A 15,159-nucleotide genomic window follows, 5' to 3' on the forward strand; every position below is an offset into this window, starting at 1 on the left:
TTTTCCTCCAAGTCCTAAAAATGAATTCTGCCCTGCCTGCACACGCTGCCTCCGGAGCTGCACTCTCTTCGCAGGCGCCCGCAGCAGCGCCCGCAGCAGCTGACTCCTCCCCGCTCGTGGGGAAAACCCTGCCTAATATTTATAACGCTATGACATACTGTAATACTCACAAGGTGGTTGTAGAAGTATAAACACGACTGGAGTTATCTGATTGGCTGCTGGTGATGTAACACCCATGTCAATACTTCCCAGTGAACGCACGTGTTCGACCTTTTATTTAAATTTCCATTTCATCACAGCAATAAGACACTCGGGGCGGTGCATTTTCTGTGAACCGATCATTGCCCCGGGCCAGAGGTGCTGCCCGGCGCACACAATGCGCCCAAGGAGGTGTCCTCGCCAGGAAGGCACCGCCTGGTCCAGTCTTTTGTGAAAGGAACAAAATAAGTTCACTTCCTCGGGCACGGCCACCCACCGCCCAGCCGATGACAAGGCTGCTGCGCGCTCCCACCGCAGTTACTCCTGGAGTCCCAGGTGAAGTCGTGGCGAGAGCAGGCAGGGCACGGTGCGCCCGGGCGGGCGAGCGGGCGGGCGAGCGCGCGGCGCCGAGGCGGTCCCTGACACCCGCCAGCTGTTTGTCCTGGCCGAGCCGGCCCCGCCCCGAGACCCCGGCCCCGCGCCCCGCCCGCGTCCGCCCGCCGCCCGCTTCCTTCCCGCGGCCGCACCCCCGCCCGCAGGCCCGAGCGGCCGGCCCCTTTCCCGGTCCCCGGGCGCCCCCGGCCCAGCCCAGCCCGGCCCAGCCCGCCCCCTCCCCCGGCCGGCCCCCACCCTCTCCCCCTCCAGCGGTTACTGCTACCCCGGTGCATTGTGGGCGCACGGTCCGTTGTTCATTTGCCATTCGACCTCCGCCAGGGCCTGGTCGGACGGAAACGCTCCGCCGGCTTTATTGTCGGCTCGCTATGTGGCGGAGCCCGGCGGCTTAGCGCGCCTCTCGCGTCCGCGCCTCGGCAGCCGGCGGCGGCGGCGGCGGCGGCGGCGGCTGGCGGCGCGGCTCCCCGAGGACGGGGCTCTGCCGGCGGCGGGCCGGTGTGTGCGCGCGGCGGCGCTGAAGCGGGGCAGCGGAGGGGCGCCCGCACTCCTCCTCCTCAACTTCGAAGGCCGCACGCGCCCCGGCTCGCCGCTCCGCCGCCCGCCCACCTCTCCGCGCGGGACGCTGCCCGGAGCGCGGCGGGGCGGGGGTGGAGAGGACGCGGCCGGGACAGCGGCGAGCGAAGGCGGCGGCGGCGGCGGACGCGTGCGGCGGCCCCCGGGAGCGAGCGCGAGCCGGCGGCGGGAGGGTGAGGCCGGGCCGGCGGGAGCGCAGCGCAGCGCAGCGCAGCGCCGGGGGCGGGGGCGGGGGTGAGACGTTGGGGGAGCCGCGGCGAGCGCGCGGGACGCGGCCCGAGGCCGGGCGCGAGCCGAGGCACCGGGCGGCGGCGGCGGCGGCGGCGGAGGCGCGCGCCATGTCGTTCAGTGAAATGAACCGCAGGACGCTGGCGTTCCGAGGAGGCGGGTTGGTCACCGGCGGAGGCGGCGGCGGCGGCGGCCCCACGAACAATAACGCTGGCGGGGAGGCCTCGGCTTGGCCTCCGCAGCCGCAGCCGCGACAGCCCGCGCCGCCCGCGCCGCTGCAGCCCAATGGGCGCGGGGCCGACGAGGAAATGGAATCGGAGGGCCTGGAGCCCCAAGACTCGGAGGCCTCCGCCGGGGCGGCCGCCGCCGCCGAGGACGCCAAGGAGTTGCTGCTCCCTCAGGACGCGGGCGGCCCCGCCTCGCTGGGCGGCGGCGCGGGGGGCCCCCTGCTAGCGGAAAGGAACCGTCGGACTCTGGCCTTCCGCGGGGGAGGCGCCGGGGGTCTCGGCAACAATGGCAGCCTCCTCCGCGGCCGCCCGGAGACCTCGGCGTGGCCCCTCAGGCATTTCAATGGGCGAGGGCCGGCGGCCGTGGAGCTGGAGCTGGACGCGCTGGAGGGGAAGGAGTTGATGCAGGACGGCGCGTCCCTGAGCGACAGCACCGAGGACGAGGAGGAGGGGGCGAGCCCGGGCGACGGCAGTGGGGCGGAAGGCGGCAGCTGCAGCAGCAGCAGGCGGTCGGGAGGCGATGGCGGGGACGAAGCGGAGGGCAGCGGCGTGGGAGCTGGCGAAGGCGAGACTGTCCAGCACTTCCCGCTCGCGAGGCCCAAGTCCCTCCTGCAGAAGCTCCAGTGCTCCTTCCAGACCGCTTGGCTCAAGGACTTCCCTTGGCTGCGGTACTCCAAGGAGACCGGCCTTATGTTCTGCGGCTGGTGCCAAAAGACCCCCGAGGATGGGGGCAGCGTGGACCTTCCCCCGCTGGGGCACGATGAGCTTTCGCGAGGGACCCGCAACTACAAGAAAACCCTGCTCCTGAGGCACCACGTCTCCACCGAGCACAAACTCCACGAAGCCAACGCCCAGGTACAGTAGCCTGCTCTCGCTCTTTTGGAGATCTTTTGGGAAAGGGTTATCAGCAGGGGGAAAAATGACAGCGGAGAGAGAAAAAATAAAGGTCCCCGGCGTGAAGGCGTCGTTCCCATCGAGAGAGGTTCGGGGGAGCTTCTGCGTAGGGGTTTAGAAAGCCTGGGAACAAAGTTTCCCGAAGTTGTGGATGTATTGGGGGAGGGGTGGAACGACAGTTTTCTAATGATAGCGCTGGATTTATCTTCTGCTGCTGCTTCTCTTTTTAATGACTAAGGGTTTGTCTAGGAGATTGAATCCGAAAGAGTTTGGAGATTTTAACCTTAGGGTTGACTTAATTTTTATCAGCGGAGATTTTAGAACAGTCTACTGCCTTCTTCGTATACACGAAAGTGCCAGAAGTAGTCTGAAGAGTGGATTCAACAGTTTTCCTTAAGCTTTGGTGCTACTGGCAGCCCACTCTTAAGAAATTCTCGTGTCCCGTCGAGATACTGTGAAATATGAGAGGCATATGTAAATATGGAGGAAGTTAGTTGAATAACATGAATAATTTTACGATGACCATCTCTGTTAAACTTGAACCTTCTTACCAAGGCTAGCTTTGGTAAAATTATTGTACGTTTTACTTACTTTTATCCGTATTTCTCTTCTGAGACTCTATTACCCCTTTCAAAAACTTTGCTGTGAATAGCCTGCCTGTGTGTTAAGCTTAGCTTTGGAAATGTTTAATGTGAAGTGATTTGGACTTCATTTACTTACTGGAAAACGATCAGTCCTTAGTTACAAAACAAGCCTACCCATGAGTTTTAATTCCTTCTTTTCTTAAAACGGTCTTACTCTAAAGATAGAAGCCTAACCATTTTGATAGTCCTTTTCAAGGCAAAGAGATGTTGATCAGTCCTCCTTTTTATGACTCAGACAACTTGTGGTGGTGGGTGGAATTCATTCTTTTGTATTGCTAGCCAGTCATTGATTTTTAGAAAGCCAACATTCAGGTATTAGTACCTCACTGTGTTGATGGGAGCGAGCCTGTTTCTCAGCCCATGTGCACTATAGTTTCTTCGGCACACAAGTAACCCAGCTTATCTATTAGAGGCTTTTAGTTATTAGAGGCATGGAGGTTTTGTTTTTCCCAGAAGGCAGGGAAACAGGGTTTGTTTTCGAATTGATGTTGTTGTTTGCACAGAAGATTACTGTTTTTTTTTTTTTTTTTTTCCTTTTCGAGACAGGGTCTTGCTATGTAGCTCTAGCTGTCTTGGAACTCACTCTTTGTAGGCCAGGCTGGCCTCAAACTCAGATCCGCCTGCCTCTGCCTCCTGGGATTAAAGGTGTGTGCCACCACGCCTGCTGGAGGCCCCTCATTTTAAAGATAAAAAGCCTAGACATTTTTAGTAAATTGCCTTAAATCCTGGATGACAGCTGAGACTAGTGCCTATAAGGGGTGTTGTAATGAAAAAAGGGATGAGTTTTGAGCAAATCTGGGTTCAGCTCTCAGCTTTCTGCATTACTACCTTTGGAGTTTGTCCTGGAGTTTGATAGGCCTAACATTTGTCTTGTTTTAGGTGTGCCAGACTCATTTTCATTATTCTGGAAAGTAGTTTTGTTTTACAGAAGATGCATTTCAGGCACTAAAGGGTTAAGTATAATGCTGAAGGTAGTTAGTCAGATGATAGATGCTGTGGCTGGTGAAAATGGAAAGCCGAATTTTCCAAGTGTTGGTAAGTTTAGAAATATTATTTAAAAAAATGGACTGAGCTTGTTAATCTACAGTGGATCAAGTACTGTTTCCAGAATATTCTGTTCTGTAGGCAAACATGAATGGGGCTGAAGATTGTAATTAGCTGCTCAGTGATCCTGAACTCAGGAAGAGGGGATTAGTTGGATAACCTTATGGTAGAACTAGTATGGGTGTATCCTGCAGGCATGTACCTGGATCTCAGAGTTCATTCCTAGGTAAAAACATTTTCTAAACTTCATTTCTGAATTACCCCTTCCCATCTCTAACGACACTGCCCTTTAATGTCATCTAGGAGCCATCCACTTTGATTTAGGACATTCTGTTAAATCCTTCCGGGTTATATATTGGTCTCCTGGATTGAATTTTAGGTGTTACCACTTTGAATTGATCCTCACCATTTTTCTTAGTTTGTAGCTAACCTTAGAGGAGGGATAGCTTGCTCTTCCAAGAAACACCTGAAAACCTCTTTCCCTTGTTAATACTTGTGACAGCTTCCTAGTACTTTGAGCAGAATTTGATCTTGTTTTGTTGTGGTGGTGCTGGTTGTTGCTCTGTAGCCTTTGATTACCTTTAGGAGGCAGTGTAACACAGTCTGTAAGGGTCCAAGGTCGTCTTGGGTCCTAATCCTCCACTTTGATTCACTGTAGGAAAGTTCGTAAGCATCTACACGTAATCAATTAGTAAATACTATTATTTATTGTCGTGCTTTTTTTTTTTTTTTTTTTTTTGGTTTTTCAAGACAGGGTTTCTCTGTGTAGCTTTGCGCCTTTCCTGGGACTCACTTGGTAGCCCAGGCTGGCCTCGAACTCGCAGAGATCCGCCTGGCTCTGCCTCCCGAGTGCTGGGATTAAAGGCGTGCGTGCTTATTTTTATTATAGATTACTTTAAGGAAAAAACTAAGATAGTGCCTTGTTGTCCCGGCTGGCCTGGTTGGCCTCAACATTACCTCTCAACATTCTTTGGTCCTCTTACCTGTTTTTCAGATGTTAGAACTCCAGGCATGCCCACCATACCCAGCTGAAGGTTTACATGTATTGAAGCAGTGCTGGGTATCTGATCTGGGATCTTAACCTGTGCTGGTTCAGTGCTCTTACCGCCAAGCTTCACTCCCTAGGCCCAAGATTTAGTTAGTCCTGGTCCCTTGTTCATCAGTGGCATCTTTTACAAATTGTCTTTTATTGCAGCAGCAGCAGCATCTCTTAGCACAAATTGACTTCAAAGTCTTTCAGTATCAATTTTTTTTTTGGAGGGGGGGGTTCGGAGAGAGGGTTTCTCTGTAGCTTTGGAACCTGTCCTGGAACTCTCTGTAGACCGAGCTGGCCCCGAAATCACAGAGATCAGCCTGTCTCTGCCTCCAGAGCACTGGGATTAAAGGTGTGTGCCACCAACACCCATTGTGTCATCAGTTTTGAAGCCAATTGGTCATGGTATTGCTCTTGATTCTAGAGAGCCAACCCAACCGTATTCCCTTTTCATATTGTCTAAGGCCAAGGCCCATCAGTCTGGGCATTCTTGAGTTTTCCTCATTATTAATGTAATTTCAGAGTATCTTGTATTAGCTTCCTTATTTAAAAAATGAAATGGAGGCTGAAGAGTTGGCTCAGTGGTTAAGAGTGCTTATTGCTCACTTGTTCAGAGGATGGAGTTTGATTGCCATCACCCACTGGGTGGCTCAAAACCATCCGTAACTCCAGCCCAGGGGATTGAGCAGGCACAAATGTGATGTGATGCATATGCATGCAAAAGTGTTCATACACATAAAATAAATTTTACCTTATGCCTGTAATCCTAGTACTTGGGAAGTGGAAACATGAGACCATGAGGGTCAGTAGTTCATGGTCATCCTCAAGAGTGTGTGTGTGTGTGTGTGTGTGTGTGTGTGAGAGAGAGAGAGAGAGAGAGAGAGAGAGAGAGAGAGAGCGCGCGCGCGCGCGCGCCTGCCTGGGCTACCCGAGACACAATCTTAAAATGAAAAACATGAGAGTTCTAAAATTCAGGCAAGAATTGAATTTGACTTGGACATGGTGGCATACTTCCTCTAGCTCTGGAAGGCACTGGGATTAAGGAAGCAGGAGCTCAGTCAGATTTAGCACACACCAGTTCCATGCCAGCTAGGGCTGCATAGTGAGACCCTGTAGGCTACAGAAGGTTTACTTCCTCCCTCCTGAGGTTGGTTTGTTTGCTTTTGGAGACAGGGTCTCACTTTGTAGCCCAGGCTGACCTTGAGTTCATGATCACCCTGCCTCTTATCTCTGGATTTCTAGGATTATGTGAAGAACCACCACACCACCCTGCTTCCTCAATCATTTTCTCTTCCTCCTTTCTCCCCCCACCCCCAGATAGGGTTTCACTGTGTAGCCCTGGCTGTCCTTAAACTCTGTACACCAGGCTGGCCTCTTAACTCAGATCTGCCTAACTGCCATCTGAGTACTGGGATTAAAGGGTGTCAACACACTCAGCTCTCATTTTCTTTCTTTCTTGGCTAAGGATGGAATCCGAGGCCTCGTTTATGCTAGGCAAGCACTCTTTTTCTATTAAAGGACTTTGTTAATGTTACATGTGTAGGGGTGTGTGTGTGTGTGTGTGTGTGTGTGTGTGTGTGTATTGTGTGGATATGTACACATAAGTGCTTGGGATCCCCCTGGAACTCAGTCCAGGGACTTGTAAATCACCTGATGGGTGGTCGGAACGAGCTTTGAGCCTTTTGGAAAAGAGCAGCCCTTGTTGTTTTTAAAGACAGGGTTTTACTGTGCTTTTTTAGCCCAGGCTAGTATCCTACAGAAGATCCCAGTGCTCCAGTCTAAGTGACAGGATTCCCAGCTTGTATCATGCTGGTTTTTTTGTTTGTTTTGTTTTGTTTTTAGTGTTTTGAGACAAGGTCTCACATCATGTAGCCAAGGTTGATCTGAAGCTCATATTGTAGACTAGACTGGCCTTGAACTCCCAGATGCCCACCTGCCTCTGCCTCTTGAGTTGCTGGGGTTAAAGGCGTGTGCCATCCTCTCTCCTGCTGGGTTTTTGAGCATTTGGGCAGGTATTTGTACATTACTAAAGTTCACTTTTATTTCTCGTTCTTTGGAGGTCAGGTACTGGAATTGAAGCTAAGGCTTCTCACAAGCTAGGCGAGAGCTTTACCATTGAACTGCATCTTTAGCCGCCCCCTGCCCCACTTTAACTTTAAAGACAGGATCTCACCAAGGTATTGCCCAGGCTGGCCTGGAACTCTTACCCTGCAAGCCCAGGCAGGCCTTGCACGTTTGATCTTCCTGCTTCAGCCTCCTGAGTTGCTGGAATTACAGACATGTTCCTTGCCAGGACCTGTTTCTTCTCATGCTTTATACAGATAAGAAAAGTCCTTTTGGTTTCTTGGTGGTGGTGGACAGGCTGGCTGAAGTCCAATCCTCCAGTGATCTCCTGTCTGCTTCCCAGTCATTGGAACTTTAGGAGAGTATCCCTGCATTTGGATTCCATATTTGTCTTTTTATTTAGACCTTAGTTAAGGACTGCTAAGGAGAAATGTTTTGGTGGTGGTGGTAGTTAGGAGTTTTGTTGTTTTTGAGGCAGGGTTTCTCAGCCTGGCCTCAGACTCCCATATTTTTTATTATTTTTAAAACACTTGTCTATATGTATGTGGGGATTGGAGGACAGCTTTATGGATGTCAGTCTCTCAGCTATGGCCTTCTAAAGAGTGCACTACTAGTTGTCAGGTGTGATAAGACTCTTACCAGCTTGGCAACCTATGGGGCCCGACTTCAAACTCTTAAACTGCTGCCTCTGTCACTGTTGCTGAGACTACAGATGTATATCACCAGGCTTGGGTTGGGGAAAGGTTTCTTATTTGGGGGAGGCATTTTTAACCTAGGGCCTCATTCATGCTTGCTAGTCAAGTGCCATTGGCCTAAGTCCACAGCCCCTGGGAGCAATCCTCAAGATCCTTTGTGAATCTATGTTGAGGCTTTGTGAGTAAGAGGGGCCCTCCATTTGAAAGTATCGGGAAGGCAAACTCACTGGTTTGGTGCTGGAGGTCTGTATATATAGTATTGAGTGTCTTCAGAGTCAATTTCAGGAACTATCTCATTCAGAATTTGGCCATTTGGCCCAGAAAGACTTTAAAATTGCTTTAATTACAGTGATTACTACTGTAGCTTGGTTCAGAGCACGTTCTACCCAATTGTGAAATTCTCAGAGCTCCAATCACTCGTTCCGTCAACTCTGTGCCATCTGCTAAGCCTACAGCATGCACCCAAATTATTATTATTGTAAGTTTAGTTAACCTTTCCAGAGATTAAAGAGTGGATTCAGCCCAGTGCTGGGATTGAAATTACTGACTGGTTGGAGTACGATGCTGTCAGGTGGAGAAGAGGAAGGTGAGGCAGGGCTGCCAGCCTTTGCTTTGGAAACAGGAAGTCCCAAAGGTTGATTGGTGTTTACTTTTACTTGGTTGGCTAGTTTTTAACAACTTAGGAAGAATTCTGAAAGTCTTTTTTATTGTGTTCTGTGTGTACATATGTCCGTATGTGTGGGAGTGTGGGTGCCTGTGTGCTACACAGCGTGTGTGTATGGAGAAGACAGCTTTCAGGAGTGGGTTCTTCTACAGTGGGATCTAGTGTCAGACCTGTGCTCTTATAGCTGCTGAGACATCTTGTGGGCCCTGAAAGTCTTTGAGGCAGGGTCTCTCTTGTATCCCAAGCTGAACTCATATTCTATGTAGCTGTGGATAAACTCCTGTCTCTTCATTCACCTCCTGAGCACTGAGATTATTCTGCACTGGGAATTGAACCCTGGGCCTGATATATGCTAAGCAAATGATCCGCACATCCTCAGCTCTTAAAAGTCTTCTGAGAGGAGGGAAAGCTAGTATTGTATAATTCTGTAGTTCATTCGTAAAAAAGGTGGTTTGTTTCCTTTGTGGCTTTCAAATTTCTAGAAGTATACACTTTTATATATCTAGAAGGGGCTTCTTTCTCCTTAAGCTTACCTATATTAGGTAGGTATAAGACGTGAGATAAACCTGCAAGACTTCCCTTCCCTCAAGGAGCAGTCACAGTGAAATAGTATAGAGATCATGTAGGGTTACGTGTTGAAAGCAATGAAGACACTACATACTACAGTTCGGCTCAGAGTCCTGCCTGCAGAGGTTGAGAGACTTACAAAACTGACTCTGAGTGGGAACTGATGCTGACTTCGGTTTTGACCAAGGAGGAAAGGGTGTTCTGCTATTGCAGAGTGAAAATAGTGCTGATATGCCAGAGAGATGGGTTGTTAATTCCTGAGCAGAGTGAAAACTCAGGTTTTAAAAGGTAGATCACCAGATCTCGAAGGATCTCTTCATGCTATAAAGATTGCATTGTAGGGTGCAGTGGAACGTGTCTACAATCCTAGGCACTGCTTCAAGCAGGAAGTCTGTGGGAGTTCAGAGTGAGACCCTGTCTCAACCAAACCAAATGAAAACAAAAGGAGTGCATTGTATTCTGTTAGCTAGTGGTCAACAACACCATTTTAAGTAGGGAAGAATCAAATGTGTATGTGTTGCTATTTAGAGACACCAGCATAATGCATATGTGGGTTTAGAATTTGAGGAGGATGCATATATATGATTACCAAAAATGCCAGGATATTGTGACTTTCACCTTCTCATTCCCCAAACACAGAATTGGAATTTATGGTGGGTGTGGTGTTACACGACTTTAATCCCATCACTCTTAGGCGGATCTTTGAGTTGGCCTACATAGTGAATTCTGGGCCAGCCAGGGCTACATAGTGAGACCCTGACTTGAAGAAAAATAAACCAAACAGAAGTAGGCTTTCTGGGTGTTTAAGCCTCAGAAGAGAATACCATCATCACACAAGGGCACAATAGAGATGATAGACTGCAAAAGAGAGATGTGTCTTTTTCCATCAGTGGTTAAATTTAATACCACTAGAAGATTGGGATTATATTTGCTATGACCTTGTTTGTCCTCACATCCTAGAAACTGAATTTGATTTTTAAACTTGGAAGCAGAACTTATTTTCTCTCAACATGTTGTTCCTAGTGAGTTCTTGAAACAAAAGCAGTACTGAATTTCATGGTTTTAGTACTTTAAGTTTACATATTGGTGATTGTTGAAAATGTCTCTTCTGCTATCTGATTATCATAAGAGGACTAAATTCTGAGTGAGGAAGGAAATACTTGATAATTTTTTATTGCTAATGGGTTGATGATAAGCTATGGTCAAGTTTGTATTATTTAGAATTAAGCTTTTTCTCCTTCATCTCAAAAGGTGACTTGGCTAGTGGTCTACAAGTGGTCTGCAAGTTGGAGGATAGTTCCCCAAGGTAGAATGATACAAGATAGTAATCCTTCTTTGTTCTTTCTTCCATGTTTCATCACTTAAGTTATTTTACAGGCTGTCTCATTTCCCATTAACAGTCATCTTCTGCAGTTTCAAGGTCTTTGTTTCCTCTAAATACCTTACATTATTACCACCACCACCCCCCTTTGTAGGTAAGTTCTCATGTAGTAAAGGCTGGCCTCAAATTCTTTTTTTCTTAAGATTGAAAAGTTATTTTATGTGTATGAGTATTTGCCTTCATGTATGTGTATGTGCACCACTTGTATACTGAGGCTGAAAGAGGTTTCAGGATCCCCTGGAACTGGAGTTACAGGCATGGTATGGGTGCTGGGAACCGAGTCAGCAAAAATACTCTTTTTTTTCCCCCTTTTGGTTTTTTCAAGAAAGGGTTTCTCTGTGTAGCTTTGTGCCTTTCCTGGAACTCACTTGGTAGCCCAGGCTGGCCTCGAACTCACAAAGATCCACCTGCCCCTGCCTCCCGAGTGCTGGGATTAAAGGTGTGGCCACCACTGCCCGGTGCAAAAATATTCTTAACTGCTAAGCTATCTCTCCAGCCCCTGAACTCAAGTTCTTTGTCACTGAGTGTGGGGCGTTTACCCACCACCCCCACAGCTCCCCAGAGTTTTCTTGAGTGAGATCAGGAAATATTAGATAGAAGGATTTATAGCGGAGAATCTTGCGGAGATAAACAGATAGAAAATAAAGGATAGCCTTGAGAGGGCCTGGAACCTATTCCAACGGACCCCGACTGTCTCTGGCCCAGGGTTTTTATAGAGACGCCAAGGGGTGGAGAAAAAGACCTCCTCCCCCAGCACAGCCAAGTGCAGACCATCTCAGACACCTGCACTCAGGCCCGTGGTCCTGATCATCCTCTATGTGGACCTGCTGGGTAAAGCCACGAGGAACCTGAGAACGGGCTCCCACAGGTCCCCCTTTCTTAATATATAAAAAAATAACTATTAATGGCTTACACAGCAATCTCCATAGCTGTTACACCTCCCAGTATGGGAGTAGAGGATGATATAGATGGCATTTCTCTTGAATTAGGTCCAAGGTGACCACAGCAGTCTTAGCTGCTTCAAGCCCTTTCTAAACCAAAAACTCTTAAGGCGACTACAAACTTAAAGAATCCCTTAGCTTCGTCATTACCATTAACAGGTTAACATAAATATTGCTATACATAGTCACAATTCTCTCAATCTTACAACTCAAAGCAAACTCTTAACAGAACCATTTGAATTAACTATATATAGCACCATATATGCTAACAATTTTCTCCGTCTTACAACTTTAACTCAGTCATTTGAATTTTCTTGTTAACAGAACATAGGAAAAACTTCGATGTATTCACAAACTTAAACATTTCCTCAACTCCACAAAACCAGGGTGCATTAATATCAGTAGGTTTCTGCGAACATAATTCAATCTCATAGCTCCTCCTTTTCTTTATAATTTTTAAACAAAAACTCAAACCTAGTTAGAGGAACCCAAACTTATAGAATTCCTACAAACTTTGCCATATTGAAAAGCAATATTTTCAATCTAACCATTAACACTTTGAAAACTTTTAGCAAAACATCCAAAAGCTGTTTCTTAATAAAACTCTTTACACACTTTAAAAGTAGTCTCTTAGTATACCCATTTGCATTTCTTACTAACAAAACATGACATTAATCCACTCAAACAACAATTTAAATTAAATAGACTAAGGAATATTAACTCTCCCTTTTCTCTATAATTTTAAGCAAAAATCTCAAGCCTAGTTAGAAAACCCAAACTTTTCTGTTTAAATAGTTCCATTTGTAACACAAAACCAGTTCCAAAAGTAATTCCATTTTTTTTTTTTATGAGACAAAAATTCTATGAAAATATCACTGAGTTCCTTTTGTGCTGGCCATCAACTACTGGGCACAGGGGATGTCCTTAAGTGTGGTTTGTACATCAAGTGAGACACCACTTGGAGAAATCTAATCTTGCCTTTGCATGTGATTGTCAATTAGAGGGAGCTTCTTGGTTAGGGATGGGAGTTCATACCCACTCTCCCCTTTCAGTGATGGGATTCTGTATTGTGCCCCAGACTCTGATTCATAACCTATCAGTCCCGTTGTGTCTGGGAAATACCATTTCCTTGGTGTCATTCTTCCTCTGTGACTCTTACAATTTTTCTGCTTGATCTTCCATGTAACTACCTGAGCCTGTAAGTTTTGACCATTGCTTCTCTTCCTGAATTTCACAGTCTTACAAGCATATATGGATTTATTTTAAACTGGTTTGTTGTATTAGTTTTATAAAGGTGTTTCTTTTTAACTGAATATGAAATTGATTGTCATTGTTGAAAGGTAGTGTTTAAGTGAATCTTGACCCAGAATCAAAATACAAAAATCAGGCCATAGTTGGTGCAAATATATTCCCAGTAGAGAAGGGAATACGGCATCTCACACTCCATTTGCTCTCACTGGTGATCTAACTTACAGTGCTTACCCAAACTGACCTTTTTCATTCCTAAATCATTCTTTAAGAAACCCACAAATGGAGTCATAGCATCTTCACAGAAGTCCAGCAGAGCCAGCATGCTGTCTGAAGCAATGTTCTCACCTCGAGCGGAGAGGGTGGGTGTTTTGAAATTAGCAAGGATGGCTTTGATATATTCTCCTGCCTGTCATGAAAGACTCCACTTCATCCGGCTTGTGTTCTTTCTGACTGCCTCTGATTGATTCCATGTAATCCTGATGTGCTCTTTGCCGTTGCCTTTCATGAAGCCAATTTCCTGCAGGTGGTAGTTCATTGCTTTATCATAATACAATGATAGCGTGTGTTATCTTTTTTTTTCTCTAGTCAAGCTGAGGTATTATCTTTCACTGCTGCTGCTGTCCTCCTCAGCCAGAGCCATTTTTTTAAAAATATTTATTTATTATTTATACAGAAGAGGGCACTAGATCTCATTACAGATGGTTGTGAGCCACCATGTGGGTGCTGGGAATTGAACTCAGGACCTCTGGAAGAGCAGTCGGTGCTCTTAACCTCTGAGCCATCTCTCCAGCCCCAGTAATTCCATTTTTACATAAACAGTTCCACAAAACAATTAATAAATCACCAGTTAATAAAGCATATATGCATACACAAAACTGCATCTTGATTCTAAGTAGAAATACATTTCTTCATTTAAACAGTTCCGTTTTTAACCCAATTCCAGAAAACCATTCCTAGGTCATTACTCAAAACTGTCCCATTGCAATGAAATCTCTATGGTTTATTTCATTTAAGTCTTAAAATTCAAATGATAAATTCTGGTACTAGCCTTCCAAATATGAGAAATCTATAACCAAAATCTTATTGTAATTTTATCTCATTTTAAGTTCAAAAAGTTCAAACAAGAAATAAATTCTGGTATCAAGCTTTCACTTTCAAATAGGAAGAGACGTTTTTCAACCAAAACTTTTTGCAGTTAACAATTTTAGTTCTCACAGACAGACCTTTTTAGTATAGTAATATTTTAAACTGCACCATTTTTGCTGTTAGCTCAGGTTTTTCTGTGTCAGGTCGATTTTCCACGGATCTCAGCTGCGGATGCCTTGTGCTGGTTCTGGTGTCCGCCATTCTTAGCTTCTTAGCTTCTTAGCGGCTTCTGGAGCTTTTGAAACCATTCAGACTGCCTACTTTGCAGTCTGCTAGGACACTATCTCCTGTGTCTCAGGTGTTTTCACCATATACATTAATAGACTCACACTTAACATTTACACTTTATCACAAACTCACATATAACATTTTTTGCCTTGCAAAGCATTTAGACTCATATTCAACATTTACACGTTTTTACAAACTCACATACAACATATTAACATCTACTTATTTATACTTTATAGACTACTTTAGCAAATATATTTCTTATTAATTCTTATATACTTATATTCATTCCATCTTATTTCTTATTTAAACTTACATTTACAACTAGCATCTTACAGGCTTATTACTACATGTCTTAAGACACTTTAGATACTTCTTACAAGCTTATATTCTTAAAGGAACTCTATAGATCTATTTTACAAACTTATATAGGCTACCATTAGCATATATCTAACTTAGCAAACACCTAAAGAATTCTTAACACAGATATAACGACAGAATTTTTACAAACTCACGTATCTTATTTTCATCTTTCTACTTCTTACTCTTAATTATTATCACCATCTGTATTAGAAAGATTCTCTTAACTAGACAGGAAGTACGTACATCATTTCTAAAGTTTAAGAGTTTATAGTCAGCTTTGTTATAAAGCACTGGGATTTAGTGAGTGTTGTCATTATAGAGTTGTGATACTTGTTGCTAGGGGGCTGTAACATTTTCCGGACAAAGCCACACCCCAAAGTTGCCGAGTTCTCTCAGCCTTTCCGGACTGGCAGAGATGCACTGTCAGCAGTAGACAGATTTTAACTAGAGGCTGTCCCTTCATAGTAGTTCCCCCAAGTGCTTCGATTCAGACAAACGTTTCTATTACAGCAGTATTTTTGGTTCTTTCTACCGAAAAACTTCACTTCACGCTGAGGGTGAAATTACCATATTTAGCTGCTGTAAAGCTCTTCGCCAAATACTGCACAGCTATTAGGTGATATAA

General features: G+C 46.1%; 1 protein-coding gene across 1 annotated transcript in view; it reads left to right on the forward strand.

The window, feature by feature from the left end:
• The first annotated feature begins 1,446 nt into the window (after positions 1-1,446).
• Positions 1,447-15,159, forward strand: part of Zbtb10 (zinc finger and BTB domain containing 10) — a 47,775-nt gene continuing 34,062 nt past the window's right edge. The window contains exon 1 of the mRNA XM_028887545.2: positions 1,447-2,474. Coding sequence (XP_028743378.1) covers positions 1,503-2,474 — 972 coding nt within the window. The 5' untranslated portion in view covers positions 1,447-1,502. The remainder of the gene's footprint in view (positions 2,475-15,159) is intronic.

Source organism: Peromyscus leucopus, chromosome 2 (genome assembly GCF_004664715.2).
Source record: "Peromyscus leucopus breed LL Stock chromosome 2, UCI_PerLeu_2.1, whole genome shotgun sequence".
NCBI lineage: Eukaryota > Metazoa > Chordata > Mammalia > Rodentia > Cricetidae > Peromyscus > Peromyscus leucopus.